The 26240-nt window shown below is 38.2% G+C and overlaps 2 protein-coding genes across 2 annotated transcripts in view; both read left to right on the plus strand.

Moving 5' to 3' along the window:
* Positions 1-22496, plus strand: part of LOC117031781 (zinc finger protein 37A-like) — a 49143-nt gene extending 26647 nt beyond the window's left edge. The window contains exons 2-6 of the mRNA XM_033122478.1: positions 3253-3406; positions 6621-6747; positions 15749-15802; positions 15956-16081; positions 22268-22496. Coding sequence (XP_032978369.1) covers positions 3392-3406; positions 6621-6747; positions 15749-15802; positions 15956-15993 — 234 coding nt within the window. The 5' untranslated portion in view covers positions 3253-3391 and the 3' untranslated portion in view covers positions 15994-16081; positions 22268-22496. The remainder of the gene's footprint in view (positions 1-3252; positions 3407-6620; positions 6748-15748; positions 15803-15955; positions 16082-22267) is intronic.
* Positions 22497-22833: 337 nt separating this feature from the next.
* LOC117032066 (zinc finger protein 782-like) lies at positions 22834-23936 on the plus strand. Its single transcript, XM_033123223.1, is given in 2 exon segments — positions 22834-23365; positions 23368-23936. Coding segments are annotated over 2 exon segments (1101 nt in total).
* The last annotated feature ends 2304 nt before the right edge of the window (positions 23937-26240 follow it).

The following is a 26240-nucleotide window of genomic DNA, read 5'->3' on the forward strand; positions in this document are numbered from 1 at the left end:
AGCAACCCAGGAACAGTAATGGGAGTAGTCTGGAAAGAATGCTAGACCGTAGAGATCGTGATGAATAACACGAAGGATATTCACCCGTAGTTCAGGGTAATTTTCTAAAATGGAACTGGGTGGAACAGGGGACATTGGGAGCTCAAGGCACAGGGGGTGACCTGTTGTTAAGCTATAGGTCAAGGTAAGGTGAGGCCTCTCCTATGGGGGTGGAATGCCAACCAGGCCCTGCTTACGGGTTAGCTGTCCATAACAGATGTCGTCTGTTTTACTTCCTAGTAACTTAAATTTCAAGTCCTTTTTGGTCGGGCAGTCCAGCTAGATGCAACAGCGTTCTTTAAATGGGAAACATGAATCCAAGAGTCATCTCCATTAAACATTACCACAAACAGATTAGTTAAGAGTACCTGATACGGTCTTTTTCATATTGGTAAAGAGTCTTTTTGAAAGTGTCTTTTGCACTGTACATAATCATCTGTAAATTTTGGTGGTTAAATTCTTTATGGTATATGAATTTTATCAGAGTTTTTAAAAATGCAGCCTTAAAAAATACCTGAGATTTCTGCCAATGGAGAGTAACTGGTACCACTCTGGCCATCACCAAAAACAAGTGTTATAAAACTTGACATAATAGGAGGCAACTGATTTCAGCCATTGTGAATTTCAGAGCAGTGATACTTGAGAAAGAGAAATACACATTTTAAACCCTCAGTGCCCTGACTCTTTGCTTTGCAGATATTTTTCTGATTTCCATAGAGTTGGAGCTCAAGGGGGAAGTAGTCTTGCTGAACTAAGACATAAGTGGAAATTTGTTGAAAAGATACTTAATACGAGGAAGCTCCTGTGTGTGTGCACGCGCGCTATTTGGGAGAAGGCAATGACAGGTCTGTTTCAGATTCAAAGCGGGTCCTTGGCCAATAGCTGGGTTGAATGTATGCAGGCCAAGCCTCCATGACACCTACAGGTTGTGTGTTGTTGGGCTGGCTAAATTATGACATCAGGTGTCATGCCCTGATGTAAGACGTAAGCACTTTTGGTGAGGGCGGGCATTTCTTTATAATGTGCCAAGGGGGTTAGAGTTATACATTTATATTTGTAAAAACCTGTGTTTCCTTGAAGAACTAGTAATACTGTAGAAATATTTAAATCTTTAAAGTTACTTATTTTATGTGAGGGCTTTGGGTATGGCCCTCGTATGTTCCAGAGCCTGCCTGGTTTTCCTAACGAGGTAACGAGGTTAGAATTTATCTAACACCAGCTCAGATAAATTCTACCTCTCGCTTTTCCTTCTTCCTGGACCTGTATTGTATAGTAAAATTATTCAACGGTTTACCAACAGCTGTGTATTTTTTTAAATAAGAATTCATGAATTTTTTTTTTTTAATTTTATTGGGTAATATTGGGGAACAGTGTGTTTCTCCAAGGCCCTTCAGCTCCAAGTTGTTCTCCTTCAATCTAGTTGTGGAGGGCACAGACCACTATCCCATGCGGGAATAGAACCGCAACCTTCCTGCTGAGAGCCCGCGCTGTAACCAACTGGGCCTTCCTGGCCGCCCCAACAACAGCTATGTATTAATGTGTGAGAGACACTGCTGTGTCTGTCAGCGCTTCTCTAATCATTATTTGTGTTCTAATGATGTTTTCAATGGCTCTTTTTGGTTAAAAAGTTAAAACATATATCAAAGAGAGAAAACACATTGACCAAATATTCTGAGATTAGAATCTGAATTTTGGCAAAGAACCTTTGTGTTTCAAAAACTGGCATTTATTCAAGTTCACTTAAATGTCAGGAGTAAAGTTTTATGCTGTGTTCTCATAGATTGCACTAACTTCTGGAGGATTCCATTCTTTTTCTTCTTCCAGTGTGTCAGGTCCAATTTAAAAATCTATCAGTCATAGAAATAATTGATGTTATAAATGATGCATATTTACCAAAAATATGCTCAATAGATGTAATTTGCTAAAAAGAAGGTCCTATAATATGACCACAGCCCAATTTGCTAATAACACAAGAAGGTGCTCACATTGGGTTTAAATAGGATCATCTCTGGGTTGTGAACCACTTGCATGATAACTATGTTCTTATATTGGTTTGTATATATATTGATAATTAACTTATGTAATTTAAAAACTGTTATTTGCTTTTTTATCTTTCCTGAGGTAAGTCCTGCTACTTATAGATACTATCCTTTTATTTGTCAAAGATAAACAAAACTGAACACAAAGTGGGGAGAGCAGATTTAATTGGTAATGTACAATTGCAATAGAGAAAAGAGTCCAGCGTGAACAAAACTCCATTTTGATTTATACAGAGGTTTCTGGGAGTTTAAAAGGGAAAATGAGGAAAGAGAGGGACGGTGGGCTGGGGCTTAGTAGAGCCAGGGTAAGTGGAAAAGCACAAAAAGCAGGCAGGGGGAATCATTCCCTGTGAAATCCATCTGGGTTTGCTAACAGACACTTATTGAAATTGGGTTCCTACCCTCTCACAGAGACTGGGAGACAGAGTCCCTGACTTCAGGTGTTGGCTGTAACAAAAAAATTGTTTGGTTGCCTTGATTTTCTTGGGCAGGCACTTTAAGGGGGCTTAATGTCATCCTAGGGATGAGTCCTTGAGCTGATACAAACTGTATTTGGTTCAAATCATTACAGACCAAAGTTCATAGTCCTATTTGACAAGCAGTCTTAGAGAATCCTACCTAAAGTTTGATGAAGAAGAGAAAAATCTTTTTTCTTTAGTATTGCCGTGCTCCAATTTTAGTTATTTTATTCCCACGTGACAGCCTTATTCCTAAGAGCTATCTCGGAAATTTCAAATCTCATAGCAGCTGTGAATTTAAAAGGTACACTCATGGAGGTGTAGTATCCCTATTATCCTCCCTCTTTGTTCACTTTGTATTGCAAAATTTTCAAGCATTTAGAAAACCACACAATATGCATTTATCTACACCACTTTCCTGTATGTAAAAAACTTATAATTTTGCCATATTTGCTTTGTCTGATTGATATTCCTGAAAATTTTTGAAATAAATTTACGAAGACATAATTTCAATCCTAAATACTTTAATTATGAGTGCCTTTATAAAACTAGTATGTTTTCCTCTGTTATTTCACTTAATTATGAGTTCAGTGATGCAGCCTGAGTATTTCATGTTAATTTCAGTAAAGAGCAATGCCTTATCCTGTATGTCCTTTAATGTAACTGAGTTGTTTATGTGAATCATTCAGAAATTAACTACATTGTTCTTTAACCAGAGAGAGGTTGAGTCAATGCAAAGCTGTGCGGTTTAGTCCACGTGTCTCATGTGGGCAGGTGGTGCCGCCCCTGCACGGTCCTTCCTTGGCCTCCCAGCCGAACCTCCCCAGTTCTCCATACTCTCCCCAGAGCAGCAGAATGAACACATCTCAGGTGAGCACTTTGTTCATTTCCCACTTTGTATTGTGATTGATTTATGAGTTTTATAACGGTGCATATATTCAATGCAAAAGGAGATGTAGATGTGTATTGTTTTTTTGTTTGTTTGTTTCTTTGTTTGTTTTAAGGAGGGCACAGCTCACAGTGTCCCACGCGGGGATCGAACTGGCAACCTTGGTGCTATCAGCACCACGCTCTAACCAACTGAGCTAACCGGCCACCCTGGAGAAGTAGAAATAAAGCCAGACTTGAGGGAAAATATACACAGTTTCAGCATTAGCTGTGGTGTTTGTTGTGGGCTCTTGGTAGTTAAACTTTGATACGTACATTCCCTCTAACTGCCTGTTTGCAGAGATTTCACTTTAGTCATGAATGTACTTTGAATTATGTTAAGTACTTTTTCTGCATCTGTTGACGTAAAGGCATAGCTTATTTCCTTTAATCTGTAAATATCGTGAGTGGTAAAATGAATTTTCTAATACTAATCCATTGTTGATTTCCTGTATACACCCTACTTGTTTATGAGTTGGCTGGGATCTTTCTGCTTGTGCTTATAAAGAAGTACATACCTGTATCACATTTAGGTGAGGCTATCATTTCCTTTTCCTGTGTTTCCATCCAATTTTGGTGGTATGCTTATATTAGCCTCATCAAAAGAATGTGACACTTTCAACCTTTTTTTTTGTTTTTATTCCTTTGTGTAATGTTTTCCGCCGTGTATTTTCTTTTATAAAAATTGCCTGTTGTTTGTGGGGGATTGTTGTGTAAAGATTTTGAGTACCAAATCCATGTATAAAATATCATAGATCTGTACTATATTTTTCTCTCACCATGAATCCTTCAAAAAGCAGAAGTGTTTAATCAATCAAGTTTGGAAAATTTTAAATCTTTTTTATTAGTTATGCTTTTTGGGTCATATGTAAGAAATCTTCCTAAACCAAGATCACAAAGGTTTTCTCTGCTGTGTTTGTAAGTTTTATAATTGCAGTCTTTTCAGTTAACTTATTCAGTACTAGGTATAGATCAGGATTATTTATTTTTGCTTATGCATGTTTGATATTCCAACAATATTTGTTGAAAAGAATATACCTTCTCCTCTGAATTACTTTAGCACCCTTGTGGGAACGATTTGATTTTATATTATTTGTGGCTATGTTTCTCAAGTCAGTGTTCTCTTCTGTTGATGTGTGTCAGTTCTTTGCTAATACTATACTGTCTTGATTACTGTTGCTTTAAAGTGAGTCTTGAAATCAGTATTGTGAATCTCCCAGCCTTGTTCTGTTTTCAGAATTGTATCGGATAATGTAAATCCTTTACCTCTTCCTAAAAGTTTTAGGATATACCTTCCTATGTTCAAAATGTGCTCTGATTTTGTGGGTGATTGCAGTGACTCTATACATCAATTTTAGAACTCCCTTTTATGTTCCAAAGTCATGTAACCAACACTGCAGTGAATAGTTCCTTCTCTTTGTTGGTAGATCTCTTAAGTGTAAATGAAGAACATCCGTCTCAACGTGAACCTCTACCCACTCCCTTGCTTTTCTTCTAATCTCTGTGTACGGCTGAGTTAGAGAAATCCAGTTGTCATCCTCCTGTATGTCTCCTTCACTACTGACACAGAATATGTTACTCCTGACACTTCTGGTCACCAAATGTGTGGGTTGTGTTCCTCCACCAAGCAAGTGTCTGCAACACCAGCCGAGCATTTTACAATTTAATTCATCCGACACCATCTACCTGGAGATAGCATCAGATCCCACAGGTAAAGGGCTCAGTTCTACAGGACTGCTCCCACCCCACTGCAGGTACCAACTGCAAGTCCCAGTTGTCACCTGTGCCAATTGACTATAAATGTGAGGTTCCCGTGACGCCCTCCTTGGGTTTGATTAATTTTCTATGGCCTGGTCTCTCTGGTGACCAGTGCCCGTCCTGGAGCCCACCCACAGTCACCTCATTAAACAAACGATGCTCCTAGTCCTCTAATCACTTAGGCACTTACAAGGGTTTTAGGAGCTGTGTGGCAGGAACCAGGGGCGGAGACCCATATATGCAGATGATCGTCTTTTTATTACGGGGTTACGTCCTGATAAACCCACTGTAAGTTGAAAATACCATAAGTCAGAAATAGTACAGCTAACCTGGCGACCGTCATAGCTTAGCCTAGTCTCCCTTCAGCATGCTCAGAACAGTTACGTTAGCCTCTAGTTGGGCAAGAATCATCTAACACAGAGCCCATTTTGTAATAAAGTGCTGAATATCCTATGTAATTTATTATGCGTAGCGCTTTCACAGCAGAATCAAGGTAAAAATTGTAATTCTATCCATTGGATCTCAGGGAATCTGTATATATATTTTACCTTATTTCACAATGTCATCAGCATTTAACCAGTTGCTCATGCGGCTTCTCTGGGTACACCTGTACAAAATGTAGTGATCAAAATTTTGTTCTTCTTCTTATAAAGATCAATTTCAAACTTTTCCTCCCCAGTCCTTTTTCTTAATAAACGTCAGTGCTGTCCTGTCTTTTAAATTCAGTTTATTTAAGCAAGAAACAAAAACAATAGAAAACAAAAAACACTTCACCAATTCTCCCTCCCCTCATCCTTCGCCTCTGGCAACCACCAATCTGTTGTCAGTATGAGCTTCGGGTTGTTGTTTTTTTTCTTCGTACTTTCCCCATATATGAGAGAGCACACGGTTTTTTTGTCTGACTTATTCCAATTTGCATAATGCTGTTGAGGTCCTTAAATTGATCTTCTCTATTTTCCTAAGTAAAATAGCATGGCGTCTGAAAGTCCACTCTGATGATATGTACGACCTCCAGTGCTTACCTGTGTCTCGTTGGTTCCCTGTTACCCTAGCAGAGAACGCCAAGGGGGTGTGTGTAGGGCACAGGAAGATGACAGGACGCCTAGTTATAAAACTCTTATCTCAAACACAAGTCACTAAACCTTATCATTAGTACATTAACTGACAGTCTGTGGTATATAATTTAGAAATGAATGCACCAGGGCATGAGATTAATATTTTTACCAATTATGTGAGTACCCTCATGGTGTAAGGCAATGACAGGGCCATAGTAGGCATTCGTTATGAAATTTTGTTCTAAATTCTGAACATAAATCTGATACAAATTAGTTTTCAAAGGTATTTGCTATGTCACCTGTTTCTGAACCCTTGTGATTGAGTAAGAAATATGCTGTTACAGGCCCCAGTGTCCTTCAAGGACGTGACTGTGGAGTTCACCCAGGAGGAGTGGCAGCACCTGGGCCCTGCTCAGCGGGCCCTCTACAGAGACGTGATGCTGGAGATCTACAGCCACCTCGTCTCCGTGGGTGAGCAGACCTGACCATCTCACTCCCTCTGGAATGCAATTCTGTTTTTTTCCTCTCCTTAATATTCAAATAACTTTGTTGGGGCGTGTAATTAACAAAAAGTAAAAGTCAGTAATTTTCAGTGTATAATTTGATGAGTTTTGAAAATGTCTAGGTGATCACCACCACCTAAATAATGACATAAAATACTTCTGTCACCGCAAAAATTTTCCTTATAGCTCTTTGCCATAATTTTTCTCCTACCATCCCTCTCCCTGGCCACTATCATCCTCTGATGTTTTTGTTGAAATAGTTTTGCTTTTCTAGAATTGTATATACATCATGCAGTGTTCACCCTTTTTCCTTGCTTATATTCCTTAGCTTTTTAAAAAATTTTATTCATTTTATTGAGTTGACATTGGTTAATAAAATTATATAAGTTTCAGTTTTACAAGTCTATAATTGATCATTGGTACCGTATTTTGCCATGTATAATGTGCAATGTTTTGCCCAATTTTGTGAGAGAAAAATAAGGTTGCTTATTATATATGGGTAGTACTAATTCCGTATGTATATAAGAGTTTTTCATTCTTTTTTTTTTGCTTATGAGTTAAAAGCGTAACTCTAGAAATCAGTAACGATACCCGTATGCAAATAATACCCTGGAATACAGTATTTGGTTTTGTTGCACTTACGACGATATTGCAACAACGATGAGTTTTTGGCGTTGTATGATGCACAAATATCGTAAATTTGTTAGTGGTACATAAAATTTCTTGTACCTTATATCTGTTCTTGTGTTTTGTAATTATTTGTTACATAAAATTTCTTGTACCATAATATGTTAATAAAGAAATTCTAAAATACCTGTATAATAGAAAACAAAAAGGACGTAAGTGTAAACAAATAAAAATTTGAATTAAAAAATTAAAACAAGATTTTTTTTTCCCCCCTAAAAGTTTGGATCAAAAATGTAGGTACATATTATACACGGCAAAATATGGTATATTGCATTGTGTGTTCACCACCCACAGTGAAATCTCCTTCAGTCACTTTATATTTGATTCCCCTTTACCCTTTTCTAACCTTTCTTTCCTTCCAGTAACCACTATACCGTTGACTATGAGTGTTTGTTTGTTTGTGTTGTTTGTTTTCTACTTTCAGTTTTATATCCCACATCTGAGTGAAATCATATGGTTCTCGTCTTTTTCCATGTAACTTACTTCGCTTAGCATGATAATCTCAAAATCCATCTATTTTGTCACAAATGGCAAAAAAGATTTCATCTTTGGTCATTGCCGAGTATCCATTGCATATAGGTACTACCTCTTTATCCAATCATCTGTCGAAGTCCACTGGTTGTTTCCATGTGTTGGCCATTGTGAATAATGGTGTAATGAACATAAGGGTACATATATCTTTACAGATAAATGTTTTCAGCTTTTTTGGGTAGATACTCAGAAGAGAGATTGCTGGGTCACATGATAATTGTATTCTTAATTTTTGAGGAACGTCTGTACTGTTTTCCATACTGGCTATACGAGTTTACATTTTCGCCAGCAGTGTATGAGGCTTCCTTTTCCCCCCACAACCTCTCCAACACTTGTTATTACTTGTCTTATTGATAATAGCCATTCTCTCTGGTGTGAGGTGGTATCTCACTGTGGTTTTGATTTGTATTTCCCTAATAGCTAGTGACCTTGAGCATCTTTTTACACATCTGTAGGCCCTCTGTCTGTCTTGGGAGGCTTCTGTTCAGATCTTCTGTCCATCTTTTAATTGAATTGTTTGTTGTTTTTTTGTTGTTGTTGAGTTATATGAGTTCTTTATATATTTTGTATATTGGCCCCTTATCAGAGTTGTTGTTTACAAACATTTTCTCCCATTCCGTTGGTTGCTCTTTGTTTTGTTGATGATTTCTTTTGTTGTGCAAAATGTTTTTAGTTGGATAAGGTCCCATTCATTTATTTTTGCTTTTACTTCCTTTGCTTTTGAGATAAAATTAATAAAATCCTCTCTAAGAGCAATGTTTTCTTGTATGGACTTTATTGTTTCAGGTCTTATGTTTATGTCGTTGATCCCTTTTGAGTGAATATTGGTGTATGGCGACAAATAATAATCTAGTTACATTCTTTTACACATGTGTCATGCAGGGTATCATGCGGGGTCTCTGGTCCCGCTCCCCACATAAGAACGCAGGACATGGTGAGGCCAAAAAGGAACACCCACGGAGCCATAGATAGGGGAGTCGTATTACTATACTCTCCCTGGCGGCCGGATTGGAGCCACAGGAACCAGGAGCCACACTGTTCGCAACCCTCACTGCTCCACTTGCAGGCTCAGCCACCATCTTCTTGCTAGCCCCCATTTTCTGCTAGCGTAGCCACGGCAGTTATATTAGTGGCCAATGGCTCACTGGTTACAGCTGACGGCCAACTAGCCACAGCTGATGGCCATTTGATCAGTCGATGGCCATTTACTACCTGAGCCAGCACCTTTCTATGCGAGGCTGAGAGCCTGGAAACTGCTTTTTGGGGCTCTGTCCCCACAACATGTCTTTCCAATTTTCCCAGCACTATTTATTGAAGAAGCTTTCTTTCCTCCATTGAATGTTTTTGGCTCCTTTGTTGAAAATTATTTGCCCATATATATGTGGGTTTATTTGTGGGTTGTGATTTCTGTTCCATTGGTCTGTGTGTCTGTTTTTCTGCCAATTCCACGTGTTTTGATAATTTCCTATTTGTAGAATAATTTGAAGTCAGGGAATGTGATCCCTCCGCCTTTGTTCTTTTTTCTCAGCATTGCTTTGGTTAACCAGGGTCTTTTGTGGTTTCAGTCAAATCTCATGTTTTTTTTGTTCTATTTCTTTTTTAAAAAATGCCATTGGTATTTTGATGGAGATTGCATTAAATCTGTATATTTCTTTGGGTAATATGGCCATTTTAACTCTGTTGATTCTTCCAATCCATGAGCACGGAGTTTTTTTCTATTTCTTTGTTTCACTTAGCTTTTCAGGTTCATGCGTGCTTTTGTGTATCTCACTGTTCTTTTTATTCGTAGGTAGTATTTCTTTGAATGCGTAAACCACAATTTGTCATCCATGTACCAGGTGATAGACAATAGGTATTTTCCTTATTTGTGCTGCTGAGAATAGCGCTGCAGTGTCCATTTAAGTACAAGTTTTGTTCAGACATTTGTTTTCATTACTCTTGTGTAAATATTCAGAGGTATGGTATTGTTGTTCTTATGGTCACCTTATAGGAACCTGCCCGATGTTTCCAAAGTGGTTGTGCCACGTTGCATGCCCGTTAGCGGTGTCTGATAGTTATGGTTGCTGTACGTCCTCACCTACGTGTGGGACTGGAGGTCTCTATGGTGGTTTTTTTTTTTTTTTAAATAAACAAATTTTTATTTCTCACAGTGTAGAGGCTGGAAGTCCAGTATCATGGCCCCAGCAGACTCTGGGAGATGTCTGGTGGAGACCCACTTCTGGGTTGCAGGCTGCCAGCTTCTCACTGTGTGCTCACATGGTGGCCGTAACTTTGTGTTTTTTTTAAGAGTCTAGTGGGTGTCTTTATCTTACTGGATTTTTTTTGTATTTTCCTGAGGACTAATGAAGTTGATTATCTTTTCAAGTACTGTTTGGCCATGCACATTTTGTTTCTTGAAGTCTGTTCAAAACTTTAGCCCCTTTTTTAAGATAGTGTTTCTTTTTTTAAATAGTTATATTGAGTTGAAAGATTTCTTTATATAATCTCAATACAGGACTATTATTAGATAAAATATTTTGCTAAGTGTTCTGCCTGTCTGGTGCTTGCTCTTATTTTCTTAACAGTGTCTTGGAAGAACAGAATTTTTTTTTTAATTTATTGTTGATTTTTTGTATATTTCATGGATTTTGTGTCCTTTTAAAGAAATTTTTGCCTAATCCAAGGTCACTAAAATTTCCTCCTGTGTGTTTTGAAGAATTTTTAATGTAGGCCTATGATTCACTGCCAGTGAATTTTTTATATGCTGTGAAATAAGGTTGTGTTTCATATTTTCCACATCTATGTCTAATTATATTGACACCATTTATTGGAAGGGTTATTATTTTTCCATTGAACTGCCTTGGCATCTTTGTCAAAAACAAATTGACCAAATATCAGTAGTTCTGTACTTGGACTCTATTCTGTTTAATGGTTATGTGTGTCTGTAATGCACCTTCTTGATTATGTAGCTTTGTGGAAAGTTATGAAATAAAGAGGATTTAATTCTCCAAATATGTTTTTATTTGAAAACTATTTTGATTATTGTACATGCTTTGTCATTTCCATATAATTTTTAGAATTTCGAATCAATTTCTTCAAGAATTTTGCTTGGAATTCTGGTTGAGATAGCCTTCAGTCTTTAGAATGATCTGGGAAGGATTTACATCTTATATTATTGAATCTCTGATCCATTAAAGTGATAGTATTTCTCTGCTTTTGTTTTATTTTATATTTATTTTTTTAATTTATCATTGGGGAACAGTGTGTTTTTCCAGGACCCATCAGCTCCAAGTCAAGTCGTTGTTTTCAATCTAGTTGTGGTGGTAGCGGCTCACTAGCCCATGTGGGAATCGAAACGGCGACATTGGTGTTATGAGCACTGCGCTCTAACCAACTGAGCCACTGGGCCGCCCCTAATTGTAGGATTCTAAAGCTGCCCTTTATCCATTTCAAAAAGTTCTCTAGTCTGCTGAAAGACTTTTTGTTTGTTTGTTTGTTTTTTATTGATAGTGATCATTGTTGACTTTGTCAGATGTTCTTTAGGTATTGAGATAGTCACATGGTGTTTCTTTTTTATTCAATTAATACTGTCAATTACATTGAGTTTTGAATATTCAAGTAACCTTGAATTCCTAGGGTGAACCCCATTGTTCACATTAGATTATATTTTTCATATTCCTGGATTTGGTTCACTAGCATTTGAAGGATTTTTGCACCTATGTGTTTCAATGATATATGTAGATGTAATGTTTCAGTTGGTTGATATCATGGTAATACTTATGCAGTGAGTTCAACTGTGTCCAGTATTTTCTAGAAGAGATTGAAGTGAATTGATATTAGTTCTTCCTTAAATATTTAGTAGAATTCACCACTGAAGCATTGTGCAGTCAATTTCTCTACTACAGAGCTATGCCCCCTCTACCACTGAAGTATTCTGAACCTGGAGTTTTCTTTGGGGAAAGGGTTTCATTAAGAGTGAATTTTTTTTTTTTTTTAGCTATAATAAAATTTGGTTACTTCTTTCTTTTCTTTTTCTTTTTGTTGTTGTTGTTTAGTATATAACATAAATTTACCATTACAACAATTTTAAGTACATATAGAGTTTTGTAACATTTAATATACTAACATACTCACAGTGTTGTGCAACGCTCACCACCATTTATCTCCAGAACTGTCTTATCTTCCCAACTGAGGCTACCCTTTGCACACTCACTCCCCATTCCTTCGTCCCCCGAAGCTCTATTCACCACTGTTCTACTTTCTGTCTCTCTGAATTTGACTACTCCAGGTAAATATACTGGATTCATTCACTGTTTATTTTTCTGTATCTGGCTTACTTCACTTAGCATAATGTCTTTAAGATTGCTATGTTGAATAAGAGTGGTAAGAATAGACATCGTTATCTCTGCCTTGTTCTCACTCTTAGGGGGAAAGCGTGCAGTCTTTGACTACTAAATGTGATGTTGACCCTATGCTTTTTATAACTGTTCTTTATCAAGTTGAGAAAATTCTCTATTCTTAGTTTTCTCATTGAATTATATCACGAATGGGGTTTAGTGTCCTTCTTTCTGCTTATCTGGGCTTCATTTTGTTCTTCTTTTTCTAATTTTTTGAGATTGAAGCTGGATTATTGACTTGAAAGTTTTCCTGCTTTCGAATGTAAGGCTTTAGTGGTATAATTTTTTATCTCAGCACTGTTTTAGCTGCGTGCGCCAAATTTTGATTTGTCATATTTTCATTTCATTTTGTTCAGTGTATTTTTGTTATTTCTTTTGAGACTTCTTCCTTAATAGATTATTTAGAAATGTGTTATTTAACTTCTAAGTCTTTGGAGATTTTACTGTAACTTTCTGTAACTCGTTTTCAGTTTGATTTGGTTGTGGTCAGAGAACACACTTTATTTCATTTCTATTAAACATTTTTCTTTTTAATGGCCCAGGATATTGCCTATATCTGTACATGTTCTGTAGAGTTTTGGAAAGTATGTGTATTCTGCTCTTACCGGGTAGAGTTTTCTATCAATGTCTATGAGAGCATGTTGGTTGATGGTTTTGTTAAGTTGTGTATCTGCTTATTTTCTGTCTAGTTCTATCAGTTGCTAGACGGGGTTGTTGAAGGGTCTGATTATAATTATGGATTTGTCTATTTCTCTTTTTAATTCTCTTAGTTTTTGCTTCATATGTTTAGAAGCTCTCTTGTTGTGATATGCACTTTTCTTATTGACATGTCATTTTTGTGGATTGTTCCTTTAATCATTATGTACTGTCCTTCTCTGTCTCTCTTCATATTCTTTGCTGTGCCGTCTCCTTTATCTGATAGTAATATAGCCCCTCAGCTTTTTAATTTTTATTTTGATGTTTCCATGGTATACCTTTTTCTGGTCTGTTAATTTTATACTTTCCCACATGATTCCTTTCAAGTGAGTTTCTTGTAGACAGTACATAGTCAGTTTGTTTATAAACACATCTGTCTTTTAAAGTTGTCTTTAGATCATTTGCATTTGATGTATGTCATGCAGTGTGTCATGCGGGGCCTCTGGTCCCGCTCCCCACATAAGAACGCAGGATATGGCAGGGCCAAAAAGGCACACCCACAGAGCCATAGATAGGGGAGTCATACCGCAATATTCTCACTGGCGGCTGGGTTGTAGACACAGGGAGCAAACATCCGCCAGTACCCCATACAAGGGGTCGTCCTGCCCCCAGTCTCGCTGGCAGCCAGGTGAGACACACAGGAAGTAGGATCCACACACAGGAAGTAATACCCACACAATCCGCAATCTGCCGTCCGCTTCTCTGCCTGCCAACCAACCAACTAACCAACACAGCCACAGCATTTATATCAGTGGCTAATTGGCTAACAGGTTACAGCTGATGGCCAACCAGTCACAGATGATGGCCATCTACTACCGGAGCCAGCACCTTTCCACGTGAGGCCAGAGCCTGGAGACTGCTCTCTGGGACTCTTTCCCCACAATGTAATTATTGATATGTTAGGTTTAAGCCTGCTGTTTATTATTGTCTTCTGTTTCTTTTTCTTTTCTTTCATGTGCGTTACTTCAAAATATTTTAGAGTTCCATTTTGATCTGCCTATGGTGTTTTTGAAGTTTTCCTATATATATATATATATTTTTAATGCTTTCTCTAGGAATTCCATTTTATATAAATTATGGCAGGCTGCTAGTGTTCACGTTTTATTAGTTTGAATGAAGTGTACCTCCTTTTACCTTTTTTTAAATAATGTGATTTTGTCAAATATTTTCTCTCCACATACTAATAAGTAGGTCAGACAGTCATAATGTTGCTTCCACCATAAACTAGTTTTGAAAACGTAAGACAAGGAATATCTGTTGCCTATACAGTAGTCCCCCCATATCCATGGTTTTGCTTTCCATTGTTTCACTTTCCCACAGTCAACTGAGGTCAGAAAAGATTAAATTGAAAATTCCTGAAGTAAACAATTCTTAATTTTAAAATTTTGCCTTATCCTCAAAGCATGATGAAATCTAGGTTGTTCCTCGTGGGACATAAGTCATTCTTTTGTCCAGTGTCTTGTCATGCAGGGACTCACGCGGGATGTCAGCTCCCGCTCCCCACATAAGAACGCAGGATATGGTGAGGCCAAAAAGGAACACCGACGAAGCCATAGATGGAGTCATACCACTATATTCTCGCTGGCAGCCGGGCGAGACACAAGAAGTAGGATCCACACAATCCGCAATCTACTGTCCACTTTTCTGCCTGCCAACCAACCAACCAACCAACGGAGTCACGGCAGTTATATCAGTGGCCAGTTGGCCAACCGATTACAGCCGATGGCCAACCAGTCACAGCCGACGACCATCCAATCACAGTTGATGGTCATTTACTACCCGAGCCAGCACCTTTCCACATGAGGCCGAGAGCCTGGAAACTGCTCTCTGGGACTCTGTCTCCATAGTCTCCACACTGTATATGCAACCGTCAGTCACTTAGTAGCCATCTCGGTTCTGAGACCGACTGTCAGGATGTTGCAGTGCTTCTGTTCAAGTAACCGTTATCTTACTTCATAATGACCCCTAAGCACGATAATAGTAGTGCTGGCAATTCGGATATGCCGCAGAGAATCCGTAAAGTGCTTCCTTTCAGTAAAAAGGTAAATGTTCTTGACTTAATAAGAAAACAAATTATGCTGAAGTGGGGCTACAATCTACAGTAAGAACAAGTCTTCTATCTGAAATGGTGGAGGAGGAAAAGGAAACTTGTGCTAGTTTGCCTGGAGCAGGAGACCACATTCACATAACTTTAGTTACAGTATATTGTTATAATTGTTCTATTTTATTATTAGATATTGTTGTTAGTCTGTTTCTGTGCCTAATTTATAAATTAAATTTTATCATGGGTATGTATGTATAGGAAGAACATAGTACATACAGGGTTTGGTACTGTCTGCAGTTTCAGGCATCCTCTGGGGGTTGCTGGAATATATCTCCCACGGCTAAGAGAGGACTGCTATACCTAAATTTTTTACCCCTTCTCTTGTGCTTTTTTTCCCCTGATGGTTCAGGAATGTGAATATTTGCAATCTATCTGGTTCAGGAATGTGAATATTTGCAATCTATCTCGACAATTTTTGTATCCATTCTTGTAGTCCTGCTGGGGACAAATTGTCTAAATTTTGCTTCATCTGAGAATGTCTTGATTTACACTTTATTCCTGAAGATATTTTCACTGCATATTGAATTTTGGGTAACCCTTTTCCACACTTGAATAATTGTGCCGCTTTCTTACAGCCTTTTTGGTTTCTCGTGAGATATCACTGTTGTTCCAGTTGTTTCCCCCTATAGGTAAGGTTGCTTTTGTTTTGCTGCTTTCACAAGTTTATTTTTTTTCCCTTCGTTTTCAGATGTCTGACTCTTTTGTGTCTGGGTGTAGATTTATTTGTCTTCTTTGTTGGTGTTTCCTCATTAAATAGTCTGTCTACGTTTTTGATTGTCTAGCTCTGACAGCTGAGAAGCCTCACATCTGGGCAAGATAATCATAAAGTCTACTCCTTTCTTGCTTGGCATCAATGTGGTCACAGAGCACCCGTTGTAGTGCATCATGGACCTACTGACACAATAAAGGTAATGAAATTACATGTCTGACACTTACGCTTCGTTAGCTTGACAAATGGAACTCAGTGACCGCCCCCCTCAGTTATGCCATTGCACCCAGTCTTTGCAGGCGAGATCTTAACCACATCCAACTTTCCTCAGGAGCACAGATAGGATTATTACATTGATGACATGCTCCTCTGAGTAGATGCATTTGACACAGTCATTCAGGACATATAGATACTCATAAAAGAGCTCACAAAACGTAATGGGCCATTGTCCCACCCTCAGTACAAAAACCGCACCACCTTAGTCAAATTCCTGGGAATTATTTGGTCAGTTGAGAGACTGCTCTATTCCTGATTCATAAAACAGCTCTTGGCACTCTCCGCGCCCTCAATGTTATAAGTACCGTTAGATTTTTTTTTTTGAAGGTCTGATGACAACCTATTCCCTTTAAGAAATTTTATAATATTTATCAGAAATCGTCCACTTTCAGTGGGGTTTCCTACAACCAAACAATCTAGAATAGGTCTAAATTGTAATGAAATAGGCATTCCTGTCCCTGAGAGACTCTCGCTTTAGAGGCTTTAGCAACCTCTTCTCATGCCTCTTGGACTTTCTGGACCACCCATGCTTCCCATGAAATGCCCATGAGCCTCCGGTGCAGGAAAGTGCCCCCGTTACCGTGTGACATGCCATTAGAGCCGCATTCTTCAGTGCACACTTGCCTTTCCTGGAAATAGATATTCACACGTCCTGAATCTGTGACTGTCAGCACCCATCTGCACACTGTGCCGTGTGTCCTAGAAGCAGTGTCCCTCAACCTCGGGATGGCCAGTGAGACCTGGCTGAAGCGGGAGTGATATTACAGGATAGATACACACACGAGCTCTCTTGTTCATCCCACATGCAGGAGGAGCTGGCCTTGCCTGACCTCAGTCCCTTGGTAGATGGCGCAAGGCTGGAGGAGGTCATCCTTATTCCAAACCCCTTGACACCGTGGGGAATTCTTGAGATGAACTGAGTGAACAGCAGAAAGACTTCCTACATTTTGCAAATGGTAGTGCCACTGTGTCACATAATGGAACTCCCTGGAAGGCTGCTTTTGTACCTCCTTTCACTGGGATTTATATAATAAAGATGGGACCCAAGACGGTACTATTGGCCAAAGTTCAAGCACTCATCTTGGCACTGGAGGATGCACTAGCCAGTTTTGGTCCCATCTGCACCAATTTACAGACATTTGGGCCATTGCCAATGAACTGACTGTCTGGTTGTCCAATGGCAACCACAATTCCTTGTCCAGGTTAGCCGCCTTTGGGGGAAAGAAGTCTGAACATCTTGCCTCACCGATACCCAAACATATAAATCAAGGTTACACATGAGTCTGGCCATACTAAAGCCATGATACAAGGCATCTTGAAGACACTCCTTTGAAGTGCTAGATGTCATCGATGATGACCAAAGTACTTTTTTCTTTTTTTTTTTTTTGTTAAGATTTTATTGGGGTAGGGGAACAGGACTTTATTGGGGAACAGTGTGTACTTCCAGGCCTGTTTTCCAAGTCAAGTTGTTGTCCTTTCAGTCTTAGTTGTGTCAGGTGCAGCTCAGCTCCAGGTCCAGTTGCCGTTGCTAGTTGCAGGGGGCACAGCCCACCATCCCTTGCGGGAGTCGAACCGGCAACCTTGTGGTTGAGGACGCACTCCAACCAACTGAGCCATCCGGGAGCTCAACGGCAGCTCAGCTCAAGGTGCCGTGTTCAATCTTAGTTGCAGGGGCGGAGCTCTCCATCCCTTGGGGAGTCGAGGGATCGAACTGGCAACCTTGTGGTTGAGAGCCCGTGCTCCAACCAACTGAGCCATCTGGGAGCTCAACGGCAGCTCAGCTCAAGGTGCCGTGTTCAATCTTAGTTGCAGGGGGCGGAGCCCACTATCCCTTGGGGGACTTGAGGAATTGAACTGGCAACCTTGTGGTTGAGAGCCCACTGGCCCATGTGGGAATCGAACCGGCAGCCTTTGGAGATAGGAGCATGGAGCTCTAACCGCCTGAGCCACTGGGCCGGCCCCAAAGTACTTTTGTCACTACTCAAAGTACACAGTACTGGGCTCTTGAACAAACAACTTTCACTTTCTTTACAACCTTAGGCTGCAGTCCTCATAGGGTGCAATATTAGCTCATGAGTTCAAATCCAATTAAGTGGAACATAGCACCTTTCACTCATCAAATATAAGAGGTCAATGGTAATTGAGTCTGACTCCATTGTTCATGTCTGACGTCTAACAGCCCTCCTTGGAATTCTTGCTGCTATTTCACATGTGAATATTATTTTATTTCTTTTGATAACTTTTGTTTTTGTTGCCTAATTGACCCAGCTAGAACCTGTAGTACAATAGTGAATATAAGTGCTGAGAGTGAACGTCCTGTCTTCTAATATTAGTGGGGAAGCTCCAGCATCTGATCATGAACTGTGATGCTAGCTGTGGGGTTTTCTTAGATACCCGTTATCAGGTTGAGGAAGTTCCATTCTGTTCCTAGTCTGTTGAGTATTTTTATCATGAAAGTGTGTTGAGTTTTGTCATAATGCTTTTTCTATGTCTATGAGGATGATCGTGTGGTTCTTAAACTTCTGTTGATGTGGTGAATTACACTGATATTTTTGGATGTTACCCAACCTTTCATAGTTGGGGTAAATCGCAATTGGTCAAGCTATGTAATACATTTGGTATGTTTCCAGATTCAGTTTGCTAGTATTTCGATGGGGATTTTTGCATCTGTATTCACTAAAGGTATTGGTCTTTAGTTCCTTGTGATGTCTTTATCCAGTTTTGGTATCAGTGTAATGCTGGCCTTATTCAATGGGGTAGGAAGTATTCTCTTTTCTATTATTTGGAAGAGTTTGTGAAGAATTGGTATTATTGTTTCTTTAAATATTTGGTAGAATTTGCTGTTAAAGCCATATGGGCACGGGCTTTTCTCTGTGGGTAGTGTTTTGGTTACTAATTCAGTTTCTTGTTGTAACTCTATTCAGACTTTCTATTTCTTCTTGAGTTAGATTTTATAGTTTGTGTCTTTCCAGGAATTTGTCCCTTTTATCTGTGTTATATACTGCCATACAGTTGTTCATAATATTCCTTTATAATCCTTTTTTATTTCTGGATCGTCAATAGTAATGTCTTCTCTTTCATTTCTGATTTTAATAATTTGAGTCATCTCTCTTTTTGGTCTGGTTAAGCTAAGTAAAGATTTGTCAGTTGATTTTCTATTCTTTGTTTCATGAATTTCTAATCCAGTCTTTATGGTTTGTTTCCATGTGCTTGCTGTTTGTTTCCTTGTGCTTGCTTTAGTTTTAGTTTGCTCTTGTTTTTCCTTTACATGAAGATGGAAGTGTTAGGTTGTTGATTTGAGTGTATTCTTTCTTAATACACTTGACCCTTGAACAACATGAGTTTGAACTGCACAGGTCCACTTATGCATGGATTTGTTTCAATAAATATACAGTCTGGCCTGCAGATCCCTGGATTTTGGCATTTGCAGAGTCAACCAACTGTGGATTGAAAACAGTATTTTCATATCTGATTGTGAATCCATGGATGTGGAGGGCCAACTATATGCATTTTTTAATATTATTTTATATAAGTTACTTGAGTAGCTGTGGATTTTAGTATCCGTGGCATGGAGTCATCCTGAAAGCATCTCCCACCCCACCCGCGAACACCTAGTGATAACTGAGTTTTTGGGGAGTCAAAAGTTAACATGTGGATTTTGACCTGTTCGCTGGTTGGGGCCCCGAGCCTTGCATTGTCCAATGGTCAACTGTATATTTGGTCATATCTGTAAATTTCCCTCTAAACACTTTTTCTTCATCCCATAAGTTTTGGTATGTCATGCCTTCACTTTTTGTCATTATAAAGTATGTTCAATTTCCGTTGTAATTTTCTCTTTGATCCATGAGTTATTGAGGATACTGGTATTCAATTTTTACATTGAATTACTGACATTTCTTTCTATTCCTGATTTCTGGTATCATTCCTTTGTGGACTGAAAATATATTCTATTATTTATATACTTTTAAATTTATTGAAGTTTGTTTTGTAGTCTAATAAATGGCATGTCCTGGAGACTGTTTTATGTTCCTTTTAGAAGAGTGTGAATTGTGCTCCTGTTGTGTGGAGTGTGCTGTATATATGTCTGTTAGGTTTAGTTGGCTGATAGTTCTGTTGAAATCCTCTATTTCACACCTAGTAGTTGCTCTCTACATTATTGAAAGTGTGACAGTGAAGTCTCCAACCATTATTGTTTAATTGTCTATTTTTTCTTTTACTTGCCAGTTTTAAGTTCAGGTATTTTGGGGCTCAATTGTTGGATGTGTATATGTTTATAATTATTATAATGTCTTCTAGATGGATTTAACCTTTGTGATTATAAATACCCTCTTTTATCTGTACTAACATTTTTTAATTTAAAATATATTTTGTTTGATATTAATACAGCTTTCCTATGGTTGCTGTCTGCGTGAAAATGTCTTTTTCCATGCTTTTACTTTCAAGATCTTTGTATCTTTGAATTTAATGTGTATCTCCTTAGACACCATGTAGTTGGATGTAATTGGATCTTGGTTGTTTTGTTTTTCTTTTAATCTTGTGTGAAAATCTCTGCTTTTTGTCTGGATTGTTTAGTTCTTTCACATTTAATGTTATTATCTATAATTGGTGGATATTTGTCTGCCATTTTACATTTTGTTTTCTAAATGTGTTGTGTATTTTTCTCCTCTATTTCTCCACTACTGTTTTGTAGTATGTGAATATTTTTTAATGTAACATTTGAGTTTCTTTAATGATCTTTTTCACAACATTTTTTAGAGTTTACCATATACACCTGCACTGATCAGAATCCACATCAAGTTTATCTTAACTTAATTTTAGAGATGTATAGACAGGTTACTCGTATGTAGGTTTATTCTTCCTAACCATCCCCCTACCCCCTCCCACCCCCTTTGTGGTATTGTTACATTTTAATTTTTGATACATATGTTATGTATGTTAATGTATTGTTAATTTTCGTTTCTCTTCATTTTTTACTGTACATTTGAGTTATCATTTGGTATTATTTTCTTAATCTAATATGGCTTGACTCCCACCTACCTTTTTTATGATTTTATTGGGAAATGTAAAAATACATCTGTGTGTGTTAACATTGCACGCATGTACTCATTATTTTCTACAATATTTTTCTTTTATGATAGCTAAATATAAAGGATATTTCCAAAATTTATGGGAGCAGTTTGAAACATGATCCTTAAGGTTCTCACAATCAGTAGCAATCAGGTATGTTGAAAAGTATATAGAAACCAGAGTTACATATGGGACAGCATTAAAACTGGTTTTAAGAGCATATTGAAAAGGTGATACTCAGGATTTTCTGGTCAATAAACATTTACTTTTAAATGACAGTAATAAAAACCAAAGTACCAGAGCCAGAATACAGCAATGAATCCCATCCAGGTGGAAAGGTGGTTTTCCTCCAGTCACTTTTGCACTTCCTCTTGTGCATTTGTGTTCCGAAGAATGACAGCAGAATCAGAACTTGGGTTTTAGGATTGTTTCTTTAAATATGAGGAAATGTGTTCCATTATAAACATATTGTGGTATTGATATGTAGACTGAGAAAGTGGAACCACTGAACGGAAGCATATAGACTGATGAGTATCCTACCATTTTGATCTGCATTTGATTGTTTAAGAACCGAGATCCTGATAATCTCCTTAATCCAAACCCTTTCTCTGTTGGAACCCCTAAAAACTCTTAAGCATGATTTTTTATTTGTATTTTTGTTGATGTTGAATTCAAAACGTTCTCTGATTTTGTCCCTAGGACCCAACTTTCTTAAAACTATTATGTTCCCAATTCATCGTTTCATTCCTTTATGCCCAAGTTTGAAAATTATATTTTAAAATGCCAAAATACATACAATGTTCACCTCCAAGTTTTTTTCCTTTTTCCACTTGTAGCAAGCCTCCTGCCTCCCACGTAAAGTGAGTATAGTTAATATATACTTGGAAATACTACAATGTTAGAAGAATTTATCTAGAAAAAAAAAAGTTAAACATATAGTAGGACATAGGTCTGTAAGACTTTTACATTAAAAATATGTTGGAATTTTTTAAGGAAATTTGTTGGAATTTCATAAGGAATTTTTTAACTTTCTCTTTTTCAGAAGACTACCGACGTGATCTTTTAGAGGATAGCCAGGTAAACCAAGACAAGTATTTATGTCAAGTTTTATTCACCACCAACAGACCAGTGACTACACAGCAAGAGAAAGTTTCAGGAAAACCATTTAATCTGGACACAGACATTGTTCCTTCAAGAAAACTAATCTCTTCATGTGACAGTGTGCGGCCTAGATACTTTGGTCTCTACCCATTGGCTCCACATAATGACTCAAAAAAGAAGACTGATGAATTTAATTCGTCTCATTCCAATACTAGAACTGAGAGAACAAACACTGGAGAGAAGTCTTCCCAAATTTTTATTAATAGTTGTGTGGACGAACTTACTTTGGGGCAGTCTTTTGATTATGATGAACAGGGTAGTGCTTTGCATGATAAGGCTTCCTCCATTACATGGAAGAGTGCTTACACAAAAGAGAGGTTTTATTATAAATTTGGAACAAAACTATGTGCTGACTCAGCCCTTGTTGTCTCTCCAAGTATTCACACAGAGAAGAGTCAGTGTGGATTTCATGAAGATCAATGTAATAAAATTGGGAACAATTTCAGAATGGTTGCTAAATTTCAGAGAACTGATAGAAGAGAGAAAACATTTGCTCAAAAAGCTCATTTTAGAGAATATCAGAGAAATCACACAGGAGAGCAACCCCTTGAGTGTGGGAAAAACTTGAGCTACAATTTAGCCATTAACATGCAACAGAGAACTCACACAATAGAGCTATCTTGTGATCATAAAACACGTGAGCAAAGTTTCAGTTCTAAGGCAGCCTTCACTGTACAGCAGAGAATTCATGTGAGGAAAAAACACTATGAGTGTAATGAATGTCCAAAATCTCTCTTTAGGAGGTCGTCACTCATTTTATATCAAAGAAGTCACACAGGTAAGAAAATTTATGAATGTCATGAATGTGGGACAGCTTTTCCCTGGAAATTATCCCTCATTGTACATCAGAGAACTCACTCAGGGGAGAAACCTTATCAATGTAATGAATGTGGTAAAAGTTATGCCTGGAGGTCAAGCCTTGGGAAACATCACAGAACTCACACAGGGAAGAAACCCTATGAGTGTAATGAATGTGGAAAGCTTTCACCTCCATGTCACACCTCAGAGAACATCAGAGAACTCACACAGAGGAAAAACCCTATCAATGTAATGAATGTGGGAAAACTTTCCTCTGGAAGCAAGTCCTGAATATACATTTGAGAACTCATACAGGAGAGAAGCACTATGAATGTGTTAAATGTGGGAGAACTTTCACACGCAAAAAAGAGCTTACACAACATCAGAAGACTCACACGGGTGAGAAACACTATAAATGTAATGAATGTGGTAAAACTTTCAACAAGAAGTCAAATCTTGGAAAACATCAGAGAACTCACCCAGGGGAGAAACCTTACCAATGTAGTGAATGTGGGAAAGCTTTCACCTCCATGTCATACCACAGAGAACATCAGAGAACTCACACAGGGGAGAAACCGTATCAATGTAATGAATGTGGAAAACCTTTCAGGCAGAGGTCAAACCTTAGAAAACATCAGAGAATTCACAGAGGTGAGAAACCCTATGAATGTAATGAATGTGGAAAAGCTTTCAACCAGAAGTCAAACCTTGGAAAACATCAGAGCACTCACCACAGCAGAGAAACCCTATGAATCTGGAAGAGTTTCATTTTCATGTCATATCCAAAGGACATCAGAGAGTTTATACCTGGGAAAATCATATGAATGTAGGAAATGTGAGGAAATTTTTCTTTGGAAGTCAGTCCTTATAATTCGTCAGGTCTGCATTCTGGGAGGGAACGCTATGAATGTAACTAATGCAGAACAGCTTTTGTTTGCAATTTAGCTCTCAAAATTCATACAGGGGAGTGCAGTGATTTACACAATTTCAGCAATGAGACTCACCTGTGAAAACATCAGGAACCTCACAAAGGTGAAAAATCCTATAAAGGTGGTAATGTGAGATAATCTTAAGAGAGTTGTCAGATGTAAAAAGCCAAGGGGTGGAAAAGTAACTTTTTCTTGTACTCTGTTATATTCAGTGGCTGGAGCCCTGCAAATTGAAAGACACTTACAGGAGAAAAAGGTTTATTTCATATACATATGGAGAGCGTCACATAAATGAAATGAAAACTCCGTGAGGTGATAAGTCCCGTCAGCTTATATGACATTTTAACAAAAGGACAATACATTTGCAAAGAAGTGTCCACACAAGGGAAAAGTGTTTAGAATTTACACAGGTGGTAAGTTGTGGGAAGGTAAATAGACGGCGAAACCAATGGAATATAAGTGTTATTTCATGAAGATTTGTTTATGCAGATATTAGTTGGTGCCATCTCCAATGATACGAGTTGTCTGCTCTTGATTATACACAGAGGGCATGGGGAACACATTTATAAAAGGAGATTTATGTCCTGCCTTTCGGCAGATGGGTGAAGGTTATGAAAAGGTTTTTCTGTGTCTATTGTTTTTCAGTTGCTTTCAGCTGAAGATCATCCTTTTGCCAAAGTGGCATAATTTGGGGTGGCATATTTTGATCCTCTTGTTCGCACCAGGGAGAAACCTCATAAATGTGATAGACGTAGGGAAGATTTCCAGCAGAATTCAAACCTCAGAGAGCATCAGAAAACTCACAGGGAATTAAACATGAATGTAACGATTGTGGAAAAACTTTCATCCAGACATCAAGTCTTGCATTACCTCACAGAACTCACACACATTGAAAACCGTGTAAAGGTTGTGGAACTTGAAATGCTTTCAGCCAGAAATCACAATTTGAGAACATCAGAGAAGTCACAGGGGAGAAATCCTAAAGATGAAGACTGTAGGGAAAATTACAAGTCAGAGTCAAGAAAAGATTGCAGAAATCAGAGAAGGGACCACAATTTATTAAGCCGATGAACATGGAAGTTCCTCAGGAAGCTCCTCACTAAACATAAGAGAACTGTCTTAGTCCAGTCAGGCTATTATAACAAATAAAGTGGTTGGCTTAAATAAAAAACATTGCTTTCCCACAGTTCTGGAAAGTGGCAGTCCCAAATCAAGGTGTTGGTCGATTTGGTGTCTGGTGAGGATCAACTTCTTGGTTTGTAGATAGCCATTTTCTTGCGGTGTCTTAACACGTGGGAAAGAGCAAAGGAACTCTTTGGGTCCTTTTTATCACCTTCAAAGGCCTGCAACTCCAAATCCCAGCACCTCCAAATCCCAGCACCTTGGGGATAAGATTTCAACAGATGAATTTGGGGAGGACACAAACATTCAGTCTGTCACAAGAACTTACTCTGGAAGGAAAACCTTGAAATCTATAGACAGTATTTTAGCCACTAGGGATAAGTTTAGTCCTTACTGGACATCAGAGAATTCTCTGGGGAAAGAAACACTGTGAAGGTAATGAATAAAGGAAATATTCTCTATGAACTCAACCATCAACGAACTTACACTGTGGAGAAATACTGACTGTGTAATGAAAATGTGAAAGCTTTCTGTCAAAGATTGAATCTCACGGAGTAGAGAATTCACACAATGAAAAACTGTAGAATGTAATAAATGTGTGATAACTTCAGGCAGAAGCCTCCCTTCTCAGTACAGGAGAAAATTCGTAGAGCAGTAGAGACCTCATAGTATATCGAGCAGATGAAAGATATCTTAGGAAGTTAATGCGTTTGGGAAATCCTGCCAGAAGTCAATCCACAATATAATATATATATAAATAATAAACATAATAAAACGAGACACCTATCCCACATACTACATGTTCATTTTTCTTTAGTCCTTAGGCCCACGACTGGTCTAAATTTCCCAGGCACTCTTTCATTCTACTGCAGTAAAGAAAGTCACCAAATTTAGGTAGTGAAATATGACTATCAGTGGTAAAACAAGTCCCATGAAGACCTGTTCATCCTATACATTCTCTGCTGTTCCTTCTCCTACAGTGATGATGGAAGAGTAGCTCATGGA

This window comes from Rhinolophus ferrumequinum, chromosome 12, assembly GCF_004115265.2.
Source record: "Rhinolophus ferrumequinum isolate MPI-CBG mRhiFer1 chromosome 12, mRhiFer1_v1.p, whole genome shotgun sequence".
Lineage (NCBI taxonomy): Eukaryota > Metazoa > Chordata > Mammalia > Chiroptera > Rhinolophidae > Rhinolophus > Rhinolophus ferrumequinum.